Genomic DNA, 24,961 nt, shown 5'->3' with positions numbered 1-24,961 from the left:
ACAAAGACCTATGCTAGCCAGCATGCCAAATACATGCTAGCTTTAAACAGGCTTCTCTTGCCAACTGCAAATGAAGTGACATCATAGATTTTTTTTAAAAAAGCATACCAGTTTGCAACTATCTCCAACTAGTCATTTTGATTAAACCAAATATATTCTGTTATAGATATTTTAACACAGAATATTTTAAAACACTGGTTTTGTACAATAGAGGTCTTAACGGAAAAAGGTTTAAGTCTCAGCCCAGGCTATCAAGATGATCAGATATCCAGTAAATTATGTAAATATTTTCAGAAGTTATCCAACATGCAGTATAAAAGTTTAAATAAAGTAAGAAGTGTGTAGTATGTGCACTGTTCTGGTATATATAGTAAGCACATATATTGCTGACCGCCAGGGCAAACCACAGGGGGGTCATATTTACAACTGAAAAAAAATGCTTACCTGTTAATGTAACTTAGAGCAACATATGTTGGCTGTTGTAGTTCTTGTTTCTCTAACACACGTGGGTCTGTATCTGTAATAAAAATACAAGTATGAATTTGCAATATTTGTACTGAAATATAGGAGTCTATAAGCAACATATCTGAAGAAGAAAAATGTAAAGTAGCTAAACCCCTTCGTAGAATAAGCTCAGTACAGCACAATCATTTGGTCATTCATTCATAAACAACAAGATATTGCATTACTTTTCAAGGGAATTCCAAACATCAACAGTGATAGAATTTCCATCTGTCATACAAACTTCATAATCCCTCTCATAAATATTAGTTTTCATTGCTTACAGCAACCATGTTGGCATCGTTTCCATGGTTTACACTGTTAAAAACGAAATAGAGTCAAAAATTAAAGATTTCTTTTAAGACATTTCTAAAGTTGATCAACAAATTGTGACACTTTACAAAAGGACCAGTTTTCACAAACAGCTATCTGTTGAGGTTCACCATCTATTTACCTCAGCACACACAAATTCTGCTTCTTCTCCTACCCTAACTCTTTCAATCAGAAATGCACATGAAAGTACACATGTAGCAAAATATATGCCCAGCAGAAGATTGCCCTTGGGAAGCACAGAAGCAAGCATTCGTCAATTCCCACTAACACTGACTTTACAGTTCAAGAATGAACTGTACCTGGTTTTATGCACTAGTCTTGTTCAATTCAACTTTGCTGTTATCTAAGCAAAGAAGCAGTCTTAGTCCACGTTGCTGAAATGAAGAAGAAAGAGCATACACATTTTTTAAAAACAAAAAAGTAGTTACTAAAAAAAAAAGGATAATCTTGATTTTAAAAATGCAGCATGGCCTCATGTTCCAATACAGCTCCTTTAGAAATTAAAAACAAAAAAGGTTTTAACAAAATGTGTATCATGCAGATGAACATGACCATGCAGTTGTTATCACAAACTGCGTGCATGTCTTTAACAGCAATTCTATGGGCAACTTATGTTTCCTAACTATGACGAATGCAGACTGTTTTACTAAATAGCTCTCTATAGTACTGCTGGTATCCATCTTTCATTTCTCACTGCAAAGAATATTGTCAACACACTTATGCAATATTCTAGACTGAACCTATTTTCTCCACACAACTTTAAGCCATGTTATTTTTCAAAAGTTCATTTCCCTAATATTGTCACATGTGCTTTTGAGCTAGTCAGCAGCATCTGTATTCTATTTAAAAACATTCCAGTAATAATCTTAGGCCCCAACTCTTTAGCCCTACACAGGTAAAACTTCCATCAAAAGGAATAGCAGTTCTTGACTGAGGAGTACAAGATTATTCAGCCCTCAGTTCTAGTCAATTAACATTTTCTTTAATGAGTGCAGTCACTCCTGGGCTGCCATAAAGCTTAAGAATAATTCAAAAAGACTTCCCTCGGCCCCCCAGATTTGTTCCATGACAACTCAGACTCTGTGTTTGACAACATACTTCACCAACACGCCCATACGTAGATGGAAACTTACAATGACAACATATTTGATTGAGCAGGTTCAGAGAACAGTCACATATACATACATAGTGTCAAGCAGATCAACAACCCATAGCCAATTACTTTTAACAGGAAACAGACCTTTTCTTATGTCTGAAAAGCAGTTGCAGTCTACAGAGATTATAGCGATCACCAACACACAGTGCGCTGGACTGCTCTAACTGAAGATAGTGACAAATCAGTTATCTTATATGTTATCTTTATGCTCCACTCAACCAGGAATGGCAGGCTCAAACACAAAAAGATCTCTTTTATGTTCCTTTGCATTACTGTGAGACCTCCATTCATTTAGCAAGCCAAGCACGCAATCTGCATCATGAGGAACTTTGTTAGATTTACATCTTTGTGGTTCAAGGTCTACCATGGGACTGCCTTCATGCAGAATGTCTGCAGAGCATTATCCCCCGTCGGGGTCATCCTAAAACTGCTTCAACCCAAGTTTAGGCATCTGTGGCTAAATGACTGAAGCTTCCCTAATCCAGTTCTTAACTTGGATTAACCTTCATCAACAATGAACAGTTTCTGTGTCTGAATGAGGCAACTTTGGGGCTGGTTTGAGTCACATGTATACGTGGGAGAGAGGGGCTAAGGGAAAAACTTTATAGTGGAGTGTCCACCACCTATTTGCTTTATGGGAGCAGCTCCCCTTAGCACTGACAGAAGATAAGGAAGACCACATGACGTTCATCTTGATATGTCAGAACAGAGTGTGGGAAACTGTTTACCTAGCATCTGCACGCAGGACAGATCAAAACTGAACCCTCAGATCACGGTTTGTAGCATCTTCTACTGGACCAACTTCTGGTAGCGAAACAGACAAGCTTTCGAGCTACACAGAGATTATATTCACAAATTGTCCAGGAACAGGTAGCAAAGGTCTCATGTTCTAGTATTCAAACTGATTACAAAATGTCTTCAGTGAATGATTTTTGGTTTGCTAATCATTTGGTAATTACACTTCACACACAGTGCTGTGTTGGACAGCTATACAAGTCATGAGGTATTCCTTCTGTTCTCTGGTTGGATGACATACATAACTCACCAAAAAAGCAAATATATATTGTGCAATTTGTAATTACTTTAAAAACTGCTTTTGCATTTGCACTTCTAAAGCTTGAGACCTTGAATGTATGCAGAAAGAAAACATAAAAGGGTAGTACATATGCTCAAGCTGAAATTCACTTTCAAATTTAAAGTTCCAAAAATGTTTTCCACTAGACTAATGAAAACCACATTTGCTTTTCTAAATATTTATTTTTCCCTATAATAATGTACCTTACTTGCACTTAGCACCTCTTATCAGACTCTCAAAGCACAATTATTCATTGGCTTTTGGGGTGGAGCTTTAAAGCTCACCTATCTCCCCTAGTTTTTTCCAACCCCCTCCCCCCAGACATTCTTGTTAAACCCTGGATTTGTGCTGGAAATGGCCCACCTTGATCATCATACACATTGTAAAGAGAGTCATCACTTTAGATAAGCTATTACCAGCAGGAGAATGGGTTTGTGTGTGTGTTTGGGGGGGGAGCGGAGAAAACCTGGATTTGTGCTGGAAATGGCCCACCTTGATTATCATACACATTGTAAACAGAGTGATCACTTTACATAAGCTATTACCAGCAGGAGAGTGGGGTGGAGGGAGAGAAAACCTTTTGTAGTGATAATCACTCATTTTTTCATGGTTTGTGTGTATAAAAACGTCTTCTGTACTTTCCACAGTACGCATCCGATGAAGTGAGCTGTAGTTCACGAAAGCTTATGCTCAAATAAATTGGTTAGTCTCTAAGGTGCCACAAGTACTCCTTTTCTTTTTGCAAATACGGACTAACACGGCTGTTACTCTGAAACCTGCATAGGAGGGTGAAGCTGTGGGACCAACAGAAGCAGTTGCTGCTGTCTTCTGACCTTTTGGATAATTTCTTCTCGGTTTCACTCCTCCGAACAGCTTTCATTCCAGCTTCACATACTTGATTCTGCAAGACTACAACTAACTATTCTCTCACTACTCCTGCTTTTGTTCCAGCCACACAGGAAGACAAGACAAGACACAATGGGAGTAGTTTAATTAAGCTGCAACTTTATTCACTTAACATATCTGGGGAATACTCGGCAATAAATCATATGGTGCAGGTCATAATTTTTTTCTTAATTGCTTCCATTTATTTGGGGGAGGGCTGCCATCCGCCCTCTCCTTTCCCAACCTGGGCACAGCCAGCATAGGCACTGACTCCATGGGTGCTCTGGGGCTGGAGCACCCACGGGGAAAAATTAGTGGGTGCTCTGCACCCACTGGCAGCGAAGCTCCCCTCATCCCTCCTCCTCCTTTTCCTCCCCTGAGCGTGCTGCATCCCCGCTCCTCCGCCTACCTCCCAGCATTTCCCGCCAGGCTGCCGCTAAACAGCTGTTTGGCGGCATTAGCATGCTCCGGGAGGGAGGGGGACGAGCGGGAATGTGGTGCACTCGGGGAAGGAGTTGGAATAGTGGCAGGGAGGCGGCGGAGTTAGGATGGGGACTTTGGGAAAGGGGTTGTAATGGGGGCAGGGCAGGGGTGGGAAGAGGCAGGACAGGGGTGGGGCATCATGGAAGGGGTAGAGTGGGGCTGGAGGTGGGGGGGGGTTGAGCACCTGGAGGAAAGTTGGAGCCTATGACAGCCAGCCCATTGCTGAGACCCCACCGTTCTCCCCTTGTATGTAAGTTCAGAGGGATGGGAAAAAAGGGAGGGAGGAACCCCAACCCCCTTCTTCCAGCTTCCTTAGGGGATGCCTCCCCTAAATCCACTTCCAACTCCTGTTTATCAGGGAACTGTATCCCTCTGTAACAAGTAGCCACAAAGGATACCTGCCACACTTGATATCCACTAAGTGCAACATCTTGACCTAACCTCCTTATCTACCTCACCAGGTTCCTGACCTGAGAAAAAACCTACCCTGCCTCCAGAGCCATCCCTAGCTATTCTGGGGCCCTGCAGGGTGTGTGTATGGGGGGCCTCAGGCCTGAAGACACGGGGGTAAGTCGACCTAAGCTACGTCAACTCCAGCTACATTATTCATGTAGCTGGAGTAGCATAACTTAGGTGGATTTACCCTAGTAGTGAAGACAAGCCCATAGTCTTGAACCCTATTAGCTATTTCGTCATTCCTTACCCCTGACTTCCTCTCCATGGCCATGCCAGTACCCTTTCCCCTCAACATCCCTTCCCCTCATGCTTGCTCCCTTCACACATCTCATTTTCATTTCTTTATCTCCCTTTCTCTGCTCCCACTTCCATCCCACCAATTTCTCATTGCCCCCTAAAATTGTCAATGCAGTTATTGAATGACATAAAATAAAAAAACATTATATAGATGTGTATAAACACAAATCAACATTTGCACATGACAAACCGAAGGTATCCCATGAATTTTTACTCCACTAACCCTTGTAGTTACTTCTCCTATTCCCTATGACCTTTTAGTGTGCTCTTTCTTATTGTGCCCTGCTTTAACTACAGGTAGTGTCTATTTTATTTTTCTGGATGGCACTAGCGACTTTGGGGTATATAATGAATGCATGAATTTATTAGTAATTATTAGTTAGAACTATTTTTTACCTACGTCAGCTGTGAATTATTATACCCATTTTACTGTTGGGTAAACTGAAGTACAAAGAGATTAATTGTCTTACTCAAGATTAAAGAGCAAGTTAGTGGCAGTGCTTGACATCAAAGCCATAAACCCTGACTCCAAGTCCCCTGCTCTCTTTCACTCTCTCTTCCCAAAGGCATTCACACAGACATTTCACATTGTTTTCTAAATATCATCCATTTGAATAACCAACATATATATTGCCCAAAGTTAAATTAATAGTTCTGATACCTGTGTTTGCGACACTGTATAGGTTGTACTGGTGGTGTGACAAGGAAAATATTACATGCACTCAAATGATAGAACAGATCTGTGAATCTCAAGAAGAAATATAAGTCTCTTACAAAATAAATATATAAAAATGCTCAGCCAATGTTTCCTTAAGTACTTGTAGGCTAGTAATCTTAGTACAAAGTTGCCTAAACAGTTTTCGATGGGACACCTATAGAGTTAAATGTATTTGCAGATGATGAATCTTCAATATATCCCACTGCAAGCATTCACAAATCAGTGTACACAAAAAGCTGCAGGAATTGATCGGTTGTTGGTCCTGCACAAGTTATCACTTTAACCACTTGCTTCCTGAGTTATTAGTGTGGTACTAATGACTCACTATTTTACTGCTTTCCTTAATTATATAGTGAAGCTCTTTAGATCCAGTAGAACAAAGCTTCACTTCCCAACTGCAAAATATACAAGCCACCTTCATTATTTCTTCTCTCTCACACAATGCAATATGCAACACTGAATACATTTTATAGCATCTGGAAAGCAGCAATAAGCAGTTTTTGTAGCACAGCTCTTTACCCTACAGTTCTCTCTCACACACATCCCCCCTACAGTACTAGGTTTTCTAATGAAGCGTTCTAACAAGGGAATTTCTTCCCTTCCCTTCATATTGCATTGTTACTCTGCCTGTACACAGCTTTGCTATAAGAGATAGAACATAACGCTAATTAAAATAAAACAAAACATACAGCTACCCAGATGCTACTCTGCTTTGTTTGGTTATGCCACTGTTAAAACTTGAACATTGACTAAAACAGTCATGATATGGTCAACTTCGGTAAATAATAGGATGTAAACACTTACATTTTTCATGCCAATATGGCATGTTTTAAACTGGCAAGGAGACAAGAAGTGTCAGCACTTCACTAATCTGGTCTTCCAAAACTATAAATAACGATACTGCACCATCTTTATTTGGCTGTTGTAGGAAGCCAACCTTTATCAGTGGAGCATGTTATAAAAAATGAATCACTGACTGCAGCACCAAGTTCTGATGTTAGAATGTAACATCCTTCCAACTCTTAACATCTTGCACACAAACACACTCTACAGTCTTCTTTTAAAACTCAGGAAGCAACTTTGTTTCAATAAGTGAAACAAACGAAAACCCAAAAGCTCACCCTGCCACACTGACTAAATATAATTTTCACTAATACCAATTATATCCTTTTCTTTCACACAAACATTTTAGCATAAAACACACACTATTATAGTTACTAATTTTATGTCAATTTACTATGCTTAAATACAGAGTCAGCTTTGAATCAGGTATACACTCGATAAAGATCAGACGGTTTTTATAAGAAAATTTAATAAAGCTTATTAAAAAAATCTAAAAAAATAAGCCACAGTGACAACTGGCTTTATTCTCCACAGTCTTTTTTACCTTATGTAGTTATTGACACTGATGTAAGAGGGGTGAAAAACACTACCTAAATTACAATGGTGGCATTTTACACCCACTTTGCATTCCTTTCTAAACACAACAGTAAAGAATCAGGCACAATTGTTGGCAGCGAACTGAATAATAGCAGTCCACTGAGCCAGAGTCTTTCACCTCTAGATCCCAGGTTCAAATCCAGCCTAGGCTGATACCTGAAAACTTTTTAAGAGGCCTTTAAAATGAGTTGATAGTCTTAATCCAGTTCCTGGTGATCAGGTGTCCTTATTACAAAACTATTACTAGTACTATTTGCAATAGTCTCAGAAGAAAGACCAATGGCTGAATGGGGTGAAGACTGAACTATTCTTTCACTTCGTAGAGGTAGTCTTTCCAGAGCAGGGGTGAGTGTGCTATCAGACCAGTGGTGAGAAAGCTTGCACTGCCAGGGCCTATATTGCACCAGTTTTGCATTAGCAGAGGACTTTAAGCAAAGATCATCAAAGTTGGGTGCCTGTAGTGTGGCACATAAATCCATATTCAGATGCAAAGTAAGTTGCCCAATTTTCAAAGGTTCATATCATCTGTAACTCTTATGGACTTCAGTGGAGTTGCATCTACTGCATGTCTCTGAAAAAAAAAAAATCAGGCCACTAATTTTGGCCCCTAATATTAAGTTTTAAAGCTGAGTCTTATCATTCCATCCCATTACATGAGCACTAAATTCACAACAACAGAATCACAAAATATTTTCAGGATTTTTAGAATAACTATTTCTCTGTTTCTAATAAATCGTAGAGAATGTGGACATTTCCCCAATATTTAAAAAAAAAAAATAAAAATCCTGGGTGATATTTTCAAAAATACCTAAATAACGGGAACATTGACTTTCAGTGGGACCTGTGCTCCTAGGTCACTTAGGGACTTATGAAAATCAACTCCTTAACATAAAATCAAAACCAATGCACAACATACTATTATAGGTTCTCAAAGGTCTCCAAATTCCCCATTAACTTCATTTGAAGAACATTCATGCACATATTACCACCTACACACCATCCAGCATCAGCTTCGAGTGTCTGTGTTGTATTTAACTTGGTATTTCACTTCACCTTAAAAACTGGCTGATATAAATCAGCTCAGCTCATTAATTATAGCTACGCTTCCCTAAACACTAGCTTACTTCAACTAATGTATGCCAAATATATATATATATATATATATATATATATATATATATATATATATATATATATTAGCTCAAAATAAAAGTCAACATTTTTTATACAGTGACAACATCTGAGAAACAAGAACCCTTTCCTGTTGTGTCATGGAAAAATATATCGTTTTTTGATGGATGCTGCAAAGGTATATGTCAATTCAGTGAACGTAAGTAGAGGCAAACCTTGATCCATTCTTATATCAACAGCATAATTAATGAACAATACAATCTCCCTCCCTTTGCCTGTCTTTTTTTATTTCCACTGTAAGCTCTTCGGCAGGGACTGGTTAAGGCCTCTCTACATGGAAATTTAAGATGAATTAACTGAATGTGTAAAAAGTTAAAATATTTTAGTTAAAGCCCATTTAGCTCCCATATGGACGCTCTCATTTTGAACTAAGTGGCTTTAGTTGGCTTCAGCTTAACCCATATCTTCAGTATGGGAACTATAGTGGCATAACCACACCACTGTAGCTATGCCAGCGTAACTCCATAGCGTAGAAACAGCCTTCAGCAACAGAAGTGGTTTTTCTGTTGCTGTAGGAACACCACCTCTCCAAGTGATGGTAGCTTCTGTAGACCTAACTGCACCTACACTAGGGGTTAAATCGGCATAGCTACAGTGGGCAGGGATGTGGATTTTTCGGTGCCCCTACATTTTAAGTGTAGACCAGCCCACAATCTCAAACCGAGGCCACTTTACTTTTGAATGAAAACATCGAGGTAGGGGTTTAATGTGCTTAAGCCTTTAACTAAATCTATGTTACCTTTGCAGCTTCAGTTAATTCATCTTAACTTACCAGAGTGTCCCCATTCAGACATGTTCTTACTATGTTTCTGCAGACCCCAGCTCTGACTGAAGCCTCTAGATCAGGGATGGCCAACCTGAGCCTGAGAAGGAGCCAGAATTTACCAGTGTACATTGCCAAAGAGCCACAGTAATACGTCACCAGCCCCCCATCAGCTCCCCACCCCCCGTGCCTCCCACCCATTGGCAGCCCTCCCCACACCTCCTGATCAACTGTTTCATGGCTTGCAGGAGGCTCTGGGAGGGGGAGAAGCAAGAGCACGGCAGGCTCAGCGGAGGGGTGGGAAGGGGTGGAGTGGGGGCAAGGTCTATGGCAGAGCCAGGGGCTGAGCAGTGAGCAACCCCCGTCACAGTGGAAAGTTGGCGCCTGTTGCTCCAGCCCTGGGAGCCGCATATTAACTTCTGAAGAGCCGCATGTGGCTCCAGAGCCACAGGTTGGCCACCCCTGCTCTAGATGCTAATATAACACAAAATCCTTATTAATGATTCCATGCTTACTGGTGGCTCAGCAACAGAATTGACCAGCTCACTTGGCATTTTCTGATTTTTGAACATAAAAACAGAATAAAAGAAATAAAACAAAACGGAATCTTTTATCCGTTAACATCTATTTGATTTATTTGTGAAAATACATACTAAAATCAGACATCGGAAACATCGCAGTGATTCTAAAGTGCTGACAACACTTGGACATACTATGAAAAAAATCATCAGGTAAAATTATGGATTTTATGATCATTTTAAATCTTTCAAGATCATGCTTTTAGCTTAATTATTGCAAGCTAATAATTGGTCGTATTGCTCCTTGGGTATGAACAATGTAACTAAAAGTAACCTTTGGAGCTGTCATGTTATCTTCAAACAGGCAATTAAAGTGAAAAATGAGAGTGTGCATAACTTTCCAGCACTGTCTATTATATATGAAGAACACTACATACAAACAAGGGCAAGACAGTGGGATTCAACCCAAACATTTATCAGCTCAGTCACATCTTAATTTGTTTGCTTTAAAAATGCACTCTCCTGTCATTTTCTGGTCCTATAACTGTGGGTTCTACTGCCATGAAAAGAGTTCTTTATCTCCTATTTACAAATTAAAAGGACTTTCCCTCCCATAACACAAAAACCTTTGGGGGTTAATTCATATCTTGAAGTACAGTAGAATGTCATTATTTGAACTTAGGCTGTAACAAATATGCTTGGATAACCACAGAATCATAGAACTGGAAGGGACTTTGAGAGGTCATCTAGTCCAGTCCCCTGCACTCGTGGCAGGACTAGTTATTTAGACCAGGTATTGGCAACCTTTGGCACGTGGCCGTCAGGGAAATCTGCTGGCGGGCCGGGATGGTGTGTTTACCTGCAGCGTCTGCAGGTTTGGCCGATGGCAGCTCCCATTGGCTGCGGTTCACCGTTCCAGGCCAATGGGGGCTGCGGGAAGCAGCAGTCAGCATATCCCTCAGCCCGCGCTGCTTCCCGCAGCCCACATTGGCGTGGAACAGCTAACCGCAGTCAGTGGGAGCTGCGATCAGCCGAACCTGCGGACGCTGCAGGTAAACAAACCGTCCCGGCCTGCCAGCGGATTTTCCTGACGGGACGTGTGCCAAAGGTTGCCGATCCCTGATCTAGACCATCCCTGCCAGGTATTTGTCTAACGTGCTCTTAAATCTCCGATGATGGAGATTCCACAACCTCCCTAGGCAAATTTATTCCAGTGCTTAACGCTGACAATTAGGAATTTTTTCCTAATGTCCAACCTAAACCTCCCTTGCTGCAATTTAAGCCCATTGCTTCTTGTCCTATCCTCAGAGGTTAAGAAAAACAATTTTTCTTCCTCCTCCTTGGAGCAACCTTTTACATACCGAAAACTGCTAGCATGTCCCCTCTCAGTCTTCTTTTTTCCAGACTAAACAAACCCAATTTTTTCAATCTTCCCTTATAGGTCATGTTTTCTAGACCTTTAATAATTTTTGTTGCTCTTCTCAGGACTTTCTCCAATTTGTCCACATTGTCCATTCTTCCTGAAATGTGGTGCCCAGAACTGGACACAATACTCCAGTTGAGGCCTAATCAGAGTGGAGTAGAGTGGAAGAATTACTTCTCATGTCTTGCTTACAACACCCCTGCTAATACATCCCAGACTGATGTTCGCTTTTTTTGCAACAGCGTTACACTGTTGACTCATATTTAGCTGTTGGTCCACTGTGACCCCCAGATCCCTTTCCGCATGTGACAGTCATTAACCATGAGTTAATGGACAGGGGATCATGCTACTGATTTGTTTCTATATTTGCAAGAAATTTGAATAGTAGGATTTGAGTTATCAGAATTTAATAGCAGTTGGTCACTTTAATTTGGGTTAGTCCACCCCTCCTTTTATTACATCTTAGCATCTAGATACAATGGTGATAGGTGATATGTATGCAAGTGCATATATATAAATACACACACATACACTTTTCTGTATAAATACATACACAAATTACATGCATGCACATACACCTTAGATAAATGGAAAAGAACACAAATCATGAAGAAAATCCCTATGTCTAATAAGGTCCATAAACTTTATATATAGTGGACATTGGTTCTGCACAGGTGTACAATAACTCCACTTTACTTACTCTTGATTTGCACCAGTTTACACTCATTGGGCTTGAGTCACCTCTCATTTATAGAAAGAAAAAAAGAACCTATGATAAGTAAAATACATAGGAAAATAAGCTTTAATAAAATAGCAGGGGGTGATTGTGATTCGTTAAGATAAGACTATATGTTATGACTACAACCCCCTAGTAATATTCCCACCATCTCATGTCTGAGATTATTATAATAGGATACTGCAAGGTGGATACTTACTACTTTACACACAAATAAAAGTTGTTGGTAACTAGCTGCAAATATACATATGTCACATACTGATGGCTCATGATCTTTTAGATGTAGCTAGCTGCAAGCGCACTTCATATGCTATGATGATTTTCCACTTATGTTAATTAGTTTTTATTTGAAACCAATAATTATTACTGTATCACAAGGCAATAATTAATGGTTACTATGAGTGGGTAAAATATTCATTAATCAAGTCAACAGACAAGAGACCTGCAGAGTGTTGGAAAGGTCCTTACAGAAGAAGAGAAAAATGAAACTGCTGGAACTTTATTAAAAAAAAAAAAAAAGCCAAATACAGGTTAAACCTATTCAGTTATATAGAGTTCAAAAGGTTTAAATCTAATGAGCAATCATCTAAATATCAGATTATATCGGGGACTCGCATCAAACTCCACAACTGTATTTTTGTATAGGTATGGCAGGAAACTACTTTTATTAAAATCACCAAACTTCACATATTAACTTAACCCCAAGAAATTTTATCCTTACAGGATGTCACTGAGAAGTATTTTAAAAAAATAAAAATAAAGGAGAGCTACTCTCATTACCTTCCCAAAAGATAAGCAAAGAAAACAGGGAAGGGGTTGGAATGGGGGCAGGGAAGGGGTGGGAATAGGTGGGGCAGGGGTGGGGCCTCACAGAAGGGGTGGAGTGGGGGCAGGGCCAGGGCAGCGGGGTGGGGGGGTGTTGGTCAGTGGTGCGGCCCTCAGGCCAATGTACTAGTCCTCATGTGGCCCTCGCGGTCATTTGAGTTTGAGATCCCTGCCCAAGTATCTTTCCATCTTACAGACACAAAGCGTCAGTTTTGGGCACTGGGGTTTTTGGCACGTTGCTCTGCTACCACTGGACAGTTGCTCTGCTACCTTTCCCAAACAAAGCCCAGTCCTGCCAACGAATTTGTGTGGGCAGACCCCTGCACCCTTGCAAAACCCCACATAATTCAATGGGGGTCTCCCCAAGCAGAGCCAGAGGGAAAACAGGGGCCAAAAATGGTTTTCATATAACTTTGACCATCTCTATCCTTGATTTACAGATTTTTTGCCACGTATCATTTGTGTTTTTCTTAGTTGTTCAAATCAAGCATAAAAGAGTGCAGAGCACAGAATAAGTCAAACTATTGTTATTAAAATGAGTATCAGGACTCTCAATCTAGAGTAAACAATTTTTAAAGCCATTCATTTCTGGTTTTTAACAATTTTTGCCAAAAGTTTTCCAGGTTTTATAAAAGCTTTTATTCGATTTTTACTGATTTTTCACCTGAATTTTGGATCACTCAAGTACATGAAAATACCAATTTTGTTAAACAAATGCAATACATTACATTAGTGTTTATGTTAATAATAAATTAGTTTAAGTGTATATGTGAGACTGTTAAGGTAAGCCAACATAATGGAAGATACATCACATATGCACGTGTGTGATGCATGTGTATGTTCTGTTAATGTACAGTGTGACAGGCTGGATCACAGAAACCCCCTGGGAGCTGCCACGACTACTTCTGCCCCTGCTTTCCCTGCCAGCTTAGGACTACAGCACCCTGTCTTCCTGAGCCAGACACGCATGTCTGCTCCAACACAGACCCAAGGTCTGAACCACGTGCCCCAAACTGCAAGCTTAACTGAAAGCAACTTAGGAAGGGTTCCTATCCTTGACACTCAGATGCCAACTCCCAATGGGTCCAAACCCTAAATAAATCTGTTTTACCCTGTATAAAACTTATACAGGGTAAACTCATAAATTGTTCGCCCTCTATAACACTGACAGAGAGATATGCACAGCTGTTTGCCCCTCCCCCCGCCCGCACAGGTATTAATACATAGTCTGGGTTAATTAATAAGTAAAAAGTAATTTTATTAAATACAGAAAGTAGGATTTAAGTGGTTCCAAGTAATAACAGACAGAACAAAGTGAATTACCAAGCAAAATAAAATAAAACACGCAAGTCTAAGTCTAGTACAATAATAGAACTGAATACAGATAAAATCTCACCCGTAGAAACTTATTGAAACATCTCTTTCAAGACTGGACACCTTCCTAGTCTGGGCACAATCTTTTCCCCTGGTACAGCTCTTGTTCCAGCTCAAGTGGTAGCTAGGAGATTTCTCTTGATGACCTCCTCCCTTTGTTCTGTTCCACCCACTTATATATATTTTGCATAAAGCGGGAATCCATTGTCCCTCTCTGGGTTCCCACCCCTTCCTTCTCAATGGAAAGCACCAGGTTAAAGATGGATTCCCGTTCAGGTGACATGATCACATGTCACTGTAAGACTTCATTACCACTTGCCAGCACACACCTATAAAGGAAGACTTACAAGTGAAACGGAGCCATCTACAGACAATTGTCCTGGTTAATGGGAGCCATCAAGATTCCAAACCACCATTTATGGCCCACACTTTGCATAATTACAATAGGCTCTCAGAGTTATATTTTATATTTCTAGTTTCAGATACAAGAGTGATACATTTATACAAATAGGATAACCACACTCAGTAGATTATAAGCTTTGCAATGATACCTTACAAGAGACCTTTCGCATGAAGCACATTCCAGTTACATTATATTCACACTCATTAGCTTATTTTTATAAAATCATATAGAGTGTGTCACATACAGCTCATGAAACGCCACGGCATAAACTGCTTTTACTTGCAATACTCTTACTTTTCTCTATCTGCTTCTTTTTTTCATCCTCCCATCCCCCAATATTAACCTGAATATTTACCCAGATTTTGCAACAATTTGCACATATTTTTAAATTTTTGTAACAAACACTGAAATTCCTGGGACATTTTAAACAAAATACAAATAAAAAACGAAGGTCCTTGCCAATTTTGCATAAAACAGGCAATTATTTCACCACAGCTGGACCTCCTATTAAAAAAAAAATACAAAATTTATAGGCTTTGGGTTTTTTAATTATTATTGCTCAACTATTCAAACACTTGTCCTAGCATAGTTTTAATAATGTCTCAAAAGTCTGGAATAAATAAAACTTAATATAATTTTAAATAAAAGTTCAAAATATACCTCTTGACAGTTCTGATGTTTGAGGATTTAATTTCCCAAAATATTAATGATCTCTGGGAGTTAAAATAATGTAATTATATCCCAACTCCATGGCCAACTAAACCACAAACTGAACTTCAGTGGTACATATTTCATTTGCAATGTCATGAGATCTTCATTTTGGACTATCAACATAGCACTAAATTTTGATCTGTCATTGAAAACAGGCCACTTCTAATTTTGGCTTGCAGCACTGTAAAATGAACTGCTAAAGGCAGCTAATATTTCACATGTTAAATCTCTCCATCCTTCCCTGAATCAAAAACAGAAAGCTTAATGACAGAAATTATTTACTGTACACAAACACATATGCTAACAAAAAAAAGTCTTCAATGCACTGGAAGAAAACTTAGTGCATATTTTACTCTTGACTCGCGAAAGTTGACATGGGGGCTAGCCTACAGTAAGTGCTCTGCGTGGTCTTGTGGGAAGCTCAGATTGGATTCCTAGCCCTGATTTCTCACTAGCAGGGGGTAGAAGTGCTGTGAACTCAGCATGCTCCTGGGAGGAGAGCCTTGCATCATGCCATACCAACCCCTCCAGCCAATGTAGGAACTGTATAGATGTACTCTGGAGAAGTCCCATCCAGAAAGATGGTGATTGTAATATGAGAAGGTAGGGAACAAAGAAAACTTTGTGTAAACCAGGCTGGATCTGTGGATGCCAATGCCTGTTTGGTCAGCAAAGTCACTTAGACATGCTATATGCAAGTTTCCAGTCACTGCACACATATTACTCACATTCATAGCCAGAGAGGAATGTACTTCAATAATCTTTTAGTGGACCTGACCCTTTTGTAGGCCCGACTACATATTTTACTACAACCACCACGGTGTCAGACGTGAGGCTAAACACAACTCCAAATCTGTCATCACAATTGCCCATTAACTTCAGAGATCTGAGTCTACGGCTATAATAAAATAAATAAATAAATACCAGTGACTTAATTCCAAGTCTTAATTTTTCTTAAGCAGCAAAAGATGCCAATATAAACTCTTGTGGTTTATTTATTCTGTACTGTTACATATTAGCAGAAATCCCTAGTTGTCAGAAAACAAAGAAATTAAGAACTGATTTAAGTTAGGCTGTATTAAAAAATACATATGCTGCAGTACCTGTTTAAAAGTTTGTATATTCGTTCATTGGGGCAGCAACTAACTTTTGCTATAGAGCAGAACTTCAAATGGTGTAATTTGTTATACCTCCAAGGAAATCAAGGGACAAGAACTGTCTCTGTGTTTGTAGAGCACTTAACAAAAGGCAGCCAGGTCTTTGAAAAATGATGATGTTGGTTTTCTAGAATTTAAGCATTTTCAATACTGGTTCTTGAAAAAGTAGACTCTCTCTCTCTTCCTCCCTCCCCCTCTGTGGGTTTGTAATGGGAAATAGAGCATTTCACTTTTAGGTTACCAGTTCAAGTCCAGCTTCTCTCACTGGCAGCTGAAAATCATTACCAGCTGGAAGCTCTTTGGTATCTCATGTAAAATGATTCGGTGGTCTCAGTTCAGCTCCTAGTGGACAGGAGTTTACAGGGAGAGTCCACCCCAGACCTTGATCAAAACTGGCACCCAGTAATTTGCATTCTCAGCAGAGAAGCCTGGATTGAATGGTGTTCTATGCTCTGAAAGCTCATCCCACCACATCAGCAACGAGACTCACCAGTGGAGAAGAGAAGTGTTCATTACCATTGTGCCTGCACTGCAGCGGGTTGTTTTCTGAATCGGTAACTTCGGTTTCTAGAGCTGTCAATCAGCATTAAATCTACCCAAAATTATCATAAAAAAATCAAATTGCATAAGGTTTCTACATGAAGAGTTGGGGGGAGGGCAGAGTTCAGGCCTCATTAGGAAAATGTTACAAACTCTTATCTGTCATATCTAGCACACCCTGGCTGCAATTCTATTCTTGAAAGCTTCAGTATCTAGACTGATCTGACTGAATCCCTCTGAAAGTTATTAATTAGAAGAGGAATTAAAAAAAAACAAAACTGCTTATGAATAAGGTCCTTACTGAAAGTTTAGAGAGATAATAGCATGCCGTTTGAGCTCCAAAATGTTGCATGTGTAGGTTTTTGTGAATGATTTAGTTTTAAAAAAATGAAAGCTTTTGTTTTGGATTTAAAAAATAGCCTCTGCAGACTGCACAACAAGCAATGCCCATTTGCCTAGTGCACAGGAACCAGTGCTAGTGACTAGAAACAAAAATGAAGTGACTAGCCTACTTCACTGCACCAACTGAGGAAAATGCAGAAAGTAGAATAGCATAAATGATGAAAATTAAATTAGCTTTCTAAAATGTGCTCAGTTTTGGCACTCTAAAGTGCTTTTGGTAATGCAGGTAAACACATTTGCTCTTTAAACGTGTGGAGGGGTTTAAATTGTCAGCGGTCCCTCTTACATATGTTTTAACTAGGAGTTATGTAATCTTATTTTAGAAGATCCTCAAGATCAAACATAAACATAAAAACCCCCATTGACAATGACTAGTCCCTTATGCTCAGGAAAGTCACTGGGTTCAGGTTCATTGTTGGAATTTTCTTTCAGCCAGTGCTGATACCATACCGACACCTTGTGGTCAGCTTTATTATAACACTTAAAACATTCTAAACCTGGGGGTGGAGGAGAGAAGGGGGAGAAACATCCTATAATTTTACTTGAAGAAAATGGTTTAGGCTGAAATTTTCAAAGAAGCCCAAAGGAGCTGTGTGTCCAAATCCCTCCAAAATTAAATAAGATGTGAGCACCTAACTTCCTTAGGTTCTTTGGAAAATCCTAGCCTTAAAAAACTGTTGACCTTCTTAAAGGGAGAAAGTTAGTTTCAGCACAATTGTGGGAGGAACAAATATGCTTGGAGTTTTAGAACAATAACACTGGGCTACCAGAACAGAAGTTGTGTCAGCATTTCCATGACAGGTCAACTTTTTCAGGGATCTATGAGGTTCAAATTTGACACATTATTTCATCTCACTCAGGTTTTCAATTTTCTAAGTGAAGAAAAAATAATTAGATGTTTCTTATAGACATGGTTTATCCTTCCATAAAGTCACTGACAAATAAATCATTTTTCATGTGAAATTTGACAGGCTATTAGACTTTCACTCTCACAAGCACATGAAAACACCCAAAAGTACAAAGAACTGAATTATTCTACTTTTTAAATGAGAGTGCTTTCTCTGGATGGTCCAGCAGTCAGAGCATAGGACAGAGTCAGAAGACCTGGGATACACTGCTAACTTAGCCAGTGACTGGCTGTATGACATTGTCACTCATAGAGGCCCTCAACCCAGCCTCCATGTGTGTGCAAACAATTTTGTGAAGGATTTTTATACCCAATTTTAAATAGGGATTCAGCAATGCACACAGCAGTTGAATTTAGAGTCAGCCTTTTCTCTGTTGTGTATTGAACTAAGTATGAAATGCTAACATAATTCTAAATTTCCATGCTTTTATGATTTTAAGTTTGAATCTAATAGTACTGTAACATGCTTGAATTTTCATATTTTAACTCCCACATTTCCTCTAGTATTTGTTTTTCAAGCCACTCCTTCAGTACAGAAGGCTATTAACAATATTTTGCCACTTACTTTAGACCTAACAACCTAACCAAAGCCAAACCAAAACATTCTCAACTAAACCAAGCCAAACTTTTAAAGTTTTATTATTTTTTAAAAAGGCTTGAAGGATAACTTGGAAATAGAAATATTTAGGGATAAGCTTTTTAACAACAACAAAAGAGTTTTAAAGCATATGTAGATTATTACACTTAACATCAAGGTCCTTTAGCACTACCATATAGGTTTTTGAGGGTTAGCGTATTCTCTATAGAAGAAATATGTAATCCTGTCATTGAGCACAATGCCCCCAGACCAACCATTAAATACTATGTTCAGGATAAACTGGAAAGAATTTCTCAGTGTAATGCCAAGGAGAGAGAATAAAATGATGGTGCTATAAAGTCATTATATGCATTATGGCAATGATCACCTTGCTCACAGAAATACAACCGGAACACAGAACAGCTCATCAAGTCAATACCTATTGTAATTTACACAAAATTAAATTACAACCACGTATAATTTATAAAATGTGTAAAATACACGTCACTACCAATACATACAATTAGACCAATATGAAGGATAACTTCTCCACCGAAACACTGTAAAACCAATTATATCCGCTTCCTTAATTATCAAAGGTAATATCACGTGAGCTGAAAGTCCTGTATTCATTTAATTTTTATAATTTATTAGAAGAAACATAAAAGCATTACCGATCTGGTACATAAACATTGCATTAGACACACCATTAACTGAAATGGCTTTTTTTTTTTTTTTTTTTTTGGATCCATGGCTCAGCCATAGGAAGGCATTTTGGTTTATTTTTCACTGGCACACAAAGTGAGCAAATCCCACTGAGGTTTTTGTCACTTAATCTGTCCAGGTAAAAAGACTCCAGAAAGACTGTATTAGAACTTCTCAGAAAGAACGTAAAACCTCAGTACAGAAATCCACCGTTTCACTGACAGGTCAAGAACATTTTGTGTAAATATATGGTTCTTCACAGCTGCATTCTCTTCTATTTAAAAGGCTACAGACTTTTGTTTTTCAACAGGATCTATATGTCATGCAGCTAGACATAGCATCAGCTCAACAAGATAGTATTAAGCTGGATCTGAATGTGGGAAATTAGATTAAAAAATCCTATGTTACTAGGATTAAGATAAAGATATTACATCATACGTCTGCGGAAATACAGGTCTTACACAGTACAGTGTTTTCTTCTGGAGTAAACAAAGCCATGAGTTTTGAGACACCCATTGGAAAGGCTTTTGTGCATCATATGGCTATATTTGTTTAATTTTGATCTCTGCTTTCTGACGGACAAAGCTTCATTCCCAGCTCAGTACAACCTTTAAAAAAAATACTACTGATCAACTTCAGAAACACCGTTAAATTCACTGTATTTGCAGGGTGTGTAGCAATTTAATTATGGATGATCCAGAAACACTAAATTACCCATTATTTCACCTCAGCTTTTAGTTACTAACTATCAGAACCCTGAAGAACTCAAAGAATTATTTGCAATTATGAAAAACAGAGTAGGCAATCTTCAGAGTACTGTACATATTGTAGACATTTTATGAATATTTCTTGAATAATAGTTACTCTTATTCATTCAGACAACAAAGTTGTTATTTAGGGTATTTTTTTTTTTATAGATAGTGCTATTCTATAAAGTAGAAACATACTTTTTTTGGGGGGGGGGAGGAAGGGCTTTTGTAACCCCAAGGATACTATCTAATGACAGTGGTATTATTTATTGATTTGGACATTACTGTCATCAATATCAAAAGAGGTACAGTCCTGTATTATAAGCATAAAGTCTAGATATAATTTTTAAAAATAATTTAAAAGTCACTATTCTTTATAATAATCTTTCTGGAATCTTAAATCCTAAATCTGTTGCTTTACTGAAGAATTAAAAAAGAAAAATCAGAAGCTACTATTTAAAGAATACACTGCCAAAACACATTTAAAGTTAAATGAATTTTTAAAAATTCAAGTTGGCAACACTCCTTTAAAATGAAATTTTTTCTCAGGTCAAGAGAGCTGTGTATCAACTTCAGCACAATTCAACCGCAACCATGCCCAAATGGCTTCATTTGGAACTCTCTTTGCACACAGTCCTGACACACAGATTAACTTGCATGTTATTTTAAGGAAACTAATATGAATTTTGGGAGAGATGAGACATTAAAGTCACCAGTGAGCATGGTTCATCCTGTTCCTTAAGCATTTTGGCTGCCTCTACAGGCACAATGCTGCTGGGCACCTCTACTCAAGTGAAGCAACGTACTCCTTCCCTACCTCAGAGCACAGTTTTCATTCCTTTTATATTCTTCCCTAAGACTAAGGCTACAGGTGTGATTACCTCTTGCTCTGAAGAGAGTGTTACTGACCTGCAAAGGGGAGCACATAGATGCCTGCTAACCTCTGTGTTACAGTGACTCTGTAGCCTTTCACTATGGTCATTCAACTTTCTCATAATTTTGATATGATGATGAAGAGTATCTTCTATGGGGTAAAAAACTGTGATGAGGCCTGAGAGACTTATAACAACAGCTTAAAGAAACTTTCTGAGTGGGAGAGTAGCAGAGTGTTTGGGTATGAACTGAAAACGAGAAGTTCTGAAGCCCTGTGAGACAGTAAAAGCTGCATGTAGTTCCAAGATTCTTTTGCCAGCCCCAGTCCAGAAGCCAGAAGAATAAACAGAATAATTTGTAAAACTATTTTAATAGGTGAATTTTTTTTAAAGAAACATATCCAAAGATTACTCTTTAGTTGGAACCTGTTGATGCCAAGTGCTAATTTAAAATGCAATAGTACTTTTCTGTAGGGGTAACACACATTAATGCCAGGCAGTTAAAATCAAGGCCCACAATTTGGCTGAATCATAAAATCTTCAACCACCACTTACCACAGGTTTTCCTCTGCATCAGCTCAGAAACTGGGCTCACTACTCCAAGTAGGGTATTGCTCTTGCTTCACACCTTCTTGATACGTGCGTACACATGTATCTCCTTTTCCATTACATAATTTTTAAAAAAAAAAAATCTTTTAAGTGAACTCAGTGCTGGTGAAATGCACCAGACTGACAGCTGCAGAATCTGAAGCCTTATGATTTTTTCACAGAACAAAAACAATACTGGCAGTGCCACTCCAAGCTTTCCCATCAGTGCCACACGGTGGGACTACGGACGTCTGCTGGAAAGAGAACAGCTTATTCTCTACGTCCATTCGATTCTCGGCCTCTTTACTGAGACCACCAACAGGGATTTCAACTTGCAGTCTGGACAACTGTCCAGCTAGAACAAAGCCAGATTATCAGCTCATTTCATAGAGACCCCTGAATAGATATCAGACATGGTAATGGATTTTGGTCATTCCTGTTATGAAAGCATTGATGACCTGGAAGAAGCTCCTATGAGTTCTTTGTTAACAGATCTGGCCACTGAGTCCTATAAATGGGAATTTCAGTTGGTTTGATTTTTAGCTTTAGTTTTCTGTTTTTAAGTCAGTTTGTAGTTTCTTTCCTTTCCCAAATTGACCACTTAGTCCACGACCAGAAAGGAAACACCTACAAGATCTCTGTCAAGCTTTCTTACAACTACAATACCCACCTGCGGAAGTAAAGAAACAGATTGATAGAGCCAGAAGAGTTCCCAGAAGTTACCTACTACAGGACAGGCCTAACAAAGAAAATAACAGAACGCCACTAGCCGTCACCTTCAGCCCCCAACTAAAACCCCTCCAACGCATTATTAAGGATCTACAACCTATCCTAAAGGATGACCCAACACTCTCACAAATCTTGGGAGACAGGCCAGTCCTTGCCTACAGACAGCCCCGCAACCTGAAGCAAATACTCACCAACAACCACATACCACACAACAGAACCACTAACCCAGGAACTTATCCTTGCAACAAAGCCCGTTGCCAAGTGTGCCCACATATCTATTCAGGGGACACCATCACAGGGCCTAATAACATCAGCCACACTATCAGAGGCTCGTTCACCTGCACATCCACCAATGTGATTTATGCCATCATGTGCCAGCAATGCCCCTCTGCCATGTACATTGGTCAAACTGGACAGTCTCTACGTAAAAGAATAAATGGACACAAATCAGATGTCAAGAATTATAACATTCATAAACCAGTCGGAGAACACTTCAATCTCTCTGGTCACGCAATCACAGACATGAAGGTCGCTATCTTAAAACAAAAAAACTTCAAATCCAGACTCCAGCGAGAAACTGCTGAATTGGAATTCATTTGCAAAATGGATACTATTAATTTAAGCTTAAATAGAGACTGGGAGTGGCTAAGTCATTATGCAAGGTAGCCTATTTCCTCTTGTTTTTTCCTACCCCCCCCCGCCAGATGTTCTGGTTTAACTTGGATTTAAACTTGGAGAGTGGTCAGTTTGGATGAGCTATTACCAGCAGGAGAGTGAGTTTGTGTGTGTATGGGAGTGGTTTTTGGAGGGGGGTGAGGGAGTGAGAGAACCTGGATTTGTGCAGGAAATGGCCTAACTTCATTATCATGCACATTGTGTAAAGAGTTGTCACTTTGGATGGGCTATCACCAGCAGGAGAGTGAATTTGTGTGGGGGGGTGGAGGGTGAGAAAACCTGGATTTGTGCTGGAAATGGCCTAACCTGACGATTACTTTAGATAAGCTATTACCAGCAGGACAGTGGGGTGGGAGGAGGTATTGTTTCATATTCTCTGTGTATATATAAAGTCTGCTGCAGTTTCCACGGTATGCATCTGATGAAGTGAGCTGTGGCTCACGAAAGCTCATGCTCAAATAAATTGGTTAGTCTCTAAGGTGCCACAAGTACTCCTTTACTTCCAACTTGGACAGTCACCCCATAGCCAGAGGCCCTAGGATAACCTGCCTGCTGCCACTGCTCCTGCAAGCAGCAGCTGCCAAATAGGGGAGCAATAAGAGGGGTATCTGTAAGATGCTTCATAAGAGATTCAGGCCCAGGAGTGGGACCGAAGGACTGGATCATTAAGGCAGTGGGAAGAGGATGACATTGATTGGGTATTTTTTTTTTGACCCAGGTAACATCGCAAAGTACCACTGGCTAAGACTAAAACTTTGGCAGCATACCACTGGGTAAGAGAGTTTGGTTACTGATCCACTCAAACGCCTTTTCTCATTCCTATCTAAAATAACTACAAGAATACAGATAAATCAATTTAAAAAAAAGATTCCAAAGGCGATTTTGGGTCAAATTTTCAAGAGCAAAGTACAGATGTCTGGAGAAGGATGTCCTTGTAGTTAACACACTGGCCTGGGCCTAGGAGCTCTGGGTTCAATTTACAGCTCTGCCACAGCCTTCCTATGTGATTTTGGTCGAGTAATTTCTCTGTGCCTTAGTTCCCATCAGTTAAGTGGGAAGAATAATTCTTTCTATCCTCTGACCCTTTGCCAGCCTCATCTATTCAACTTTTTAAGTTCTTCAGGGCATTGATTGTCTCTTACTGTGTGTGTATATGTACACTGTGTATCTGTTTTGTACAGCCTTGTGATACTATGGAGAAGTGACTACGTGGTCCACCTGAATTTCCCTATTCACAAAACTGCCACCACTCTCAGGGTGTGAGCTCTGATAGCGGAAGGAGATTACATGAATCCAGTCATCTCTACCAATGCATTTTGAGTTGAAGGTGTCTTTTTGCTGTCTTTTCCCCTCCCTCCCCTCAGATGATATAGCATGACCACCACCACCTGGATGCATTACAGATACATTTTGCTTGTCCTTTGGGTGTGCCACAGGTTTTCTAATGAGTGCAAAAGTTTTGGAAGTATTTTTTCCAGCAATTTGCAAAATGTGAGAATTCACTTGGGAAATGTGAAGCGCAGAACTGAAGTTCTAATGACAAGGCCACTAGTTCAGTAACTCACCCGGTGGAGGAAACAACCATGAGAAAAGACACTATTGCAGATAGAAAAATAAAAAAAGTTAGAAGCCTATTTGAACAAATGTTGTGCATTTGTATTTGGAAGTGAGCTGCAATCCCAAGGAGATTTATGCAGCTATTGTGCAGCAATCAGTTTGGCTGTGTGCAGGAAGCACTTCATGTCTGGCCCTGCTCTAGATCACTCCTACAA

General features: G+C 39.4%; 1 protein-coding gene across 1 annotated transcript in view; it reads right to left on the bottom strand.

Moving 5' to 3' along the window:
• The window catches only part of JAZF1 (JAZF zinc finger 1), a 278,603-nt gene that overhangs the window by 139,407 nt on the left and 114,235 nt on the right, over positions 1-24,961 (bottom strand). The window contains exon 2 of the mRNA XM_077811340.1: positions 445-517. Coding sequence (XP_077667466.1) covers positions 445-517 — 73 coding nt within the window. The remainder of the gene's footprint in view (positions 1-444; positions 518-24,961) is intronic.

Source organism: Eretmochelys imbricata, chromosome 2 (genome assembly GCF_965152235.1).
Source record: "Eretmochelys imbricata isolate rEreImb1 chromosome 2, rEreImb1.hap1, whole genome shotgun sequence".
In the NCBI taxonomy this organism is placed as follows: domain Eukaryota; kingdom Metazoa; phylum Chordata; order Testudines; family Cheloniidae; genus Eretmochelys; species Eretmochelys imbricata.
This window is presented reverse-complemented; position numbering and strand designations above follow the sequence as displayed.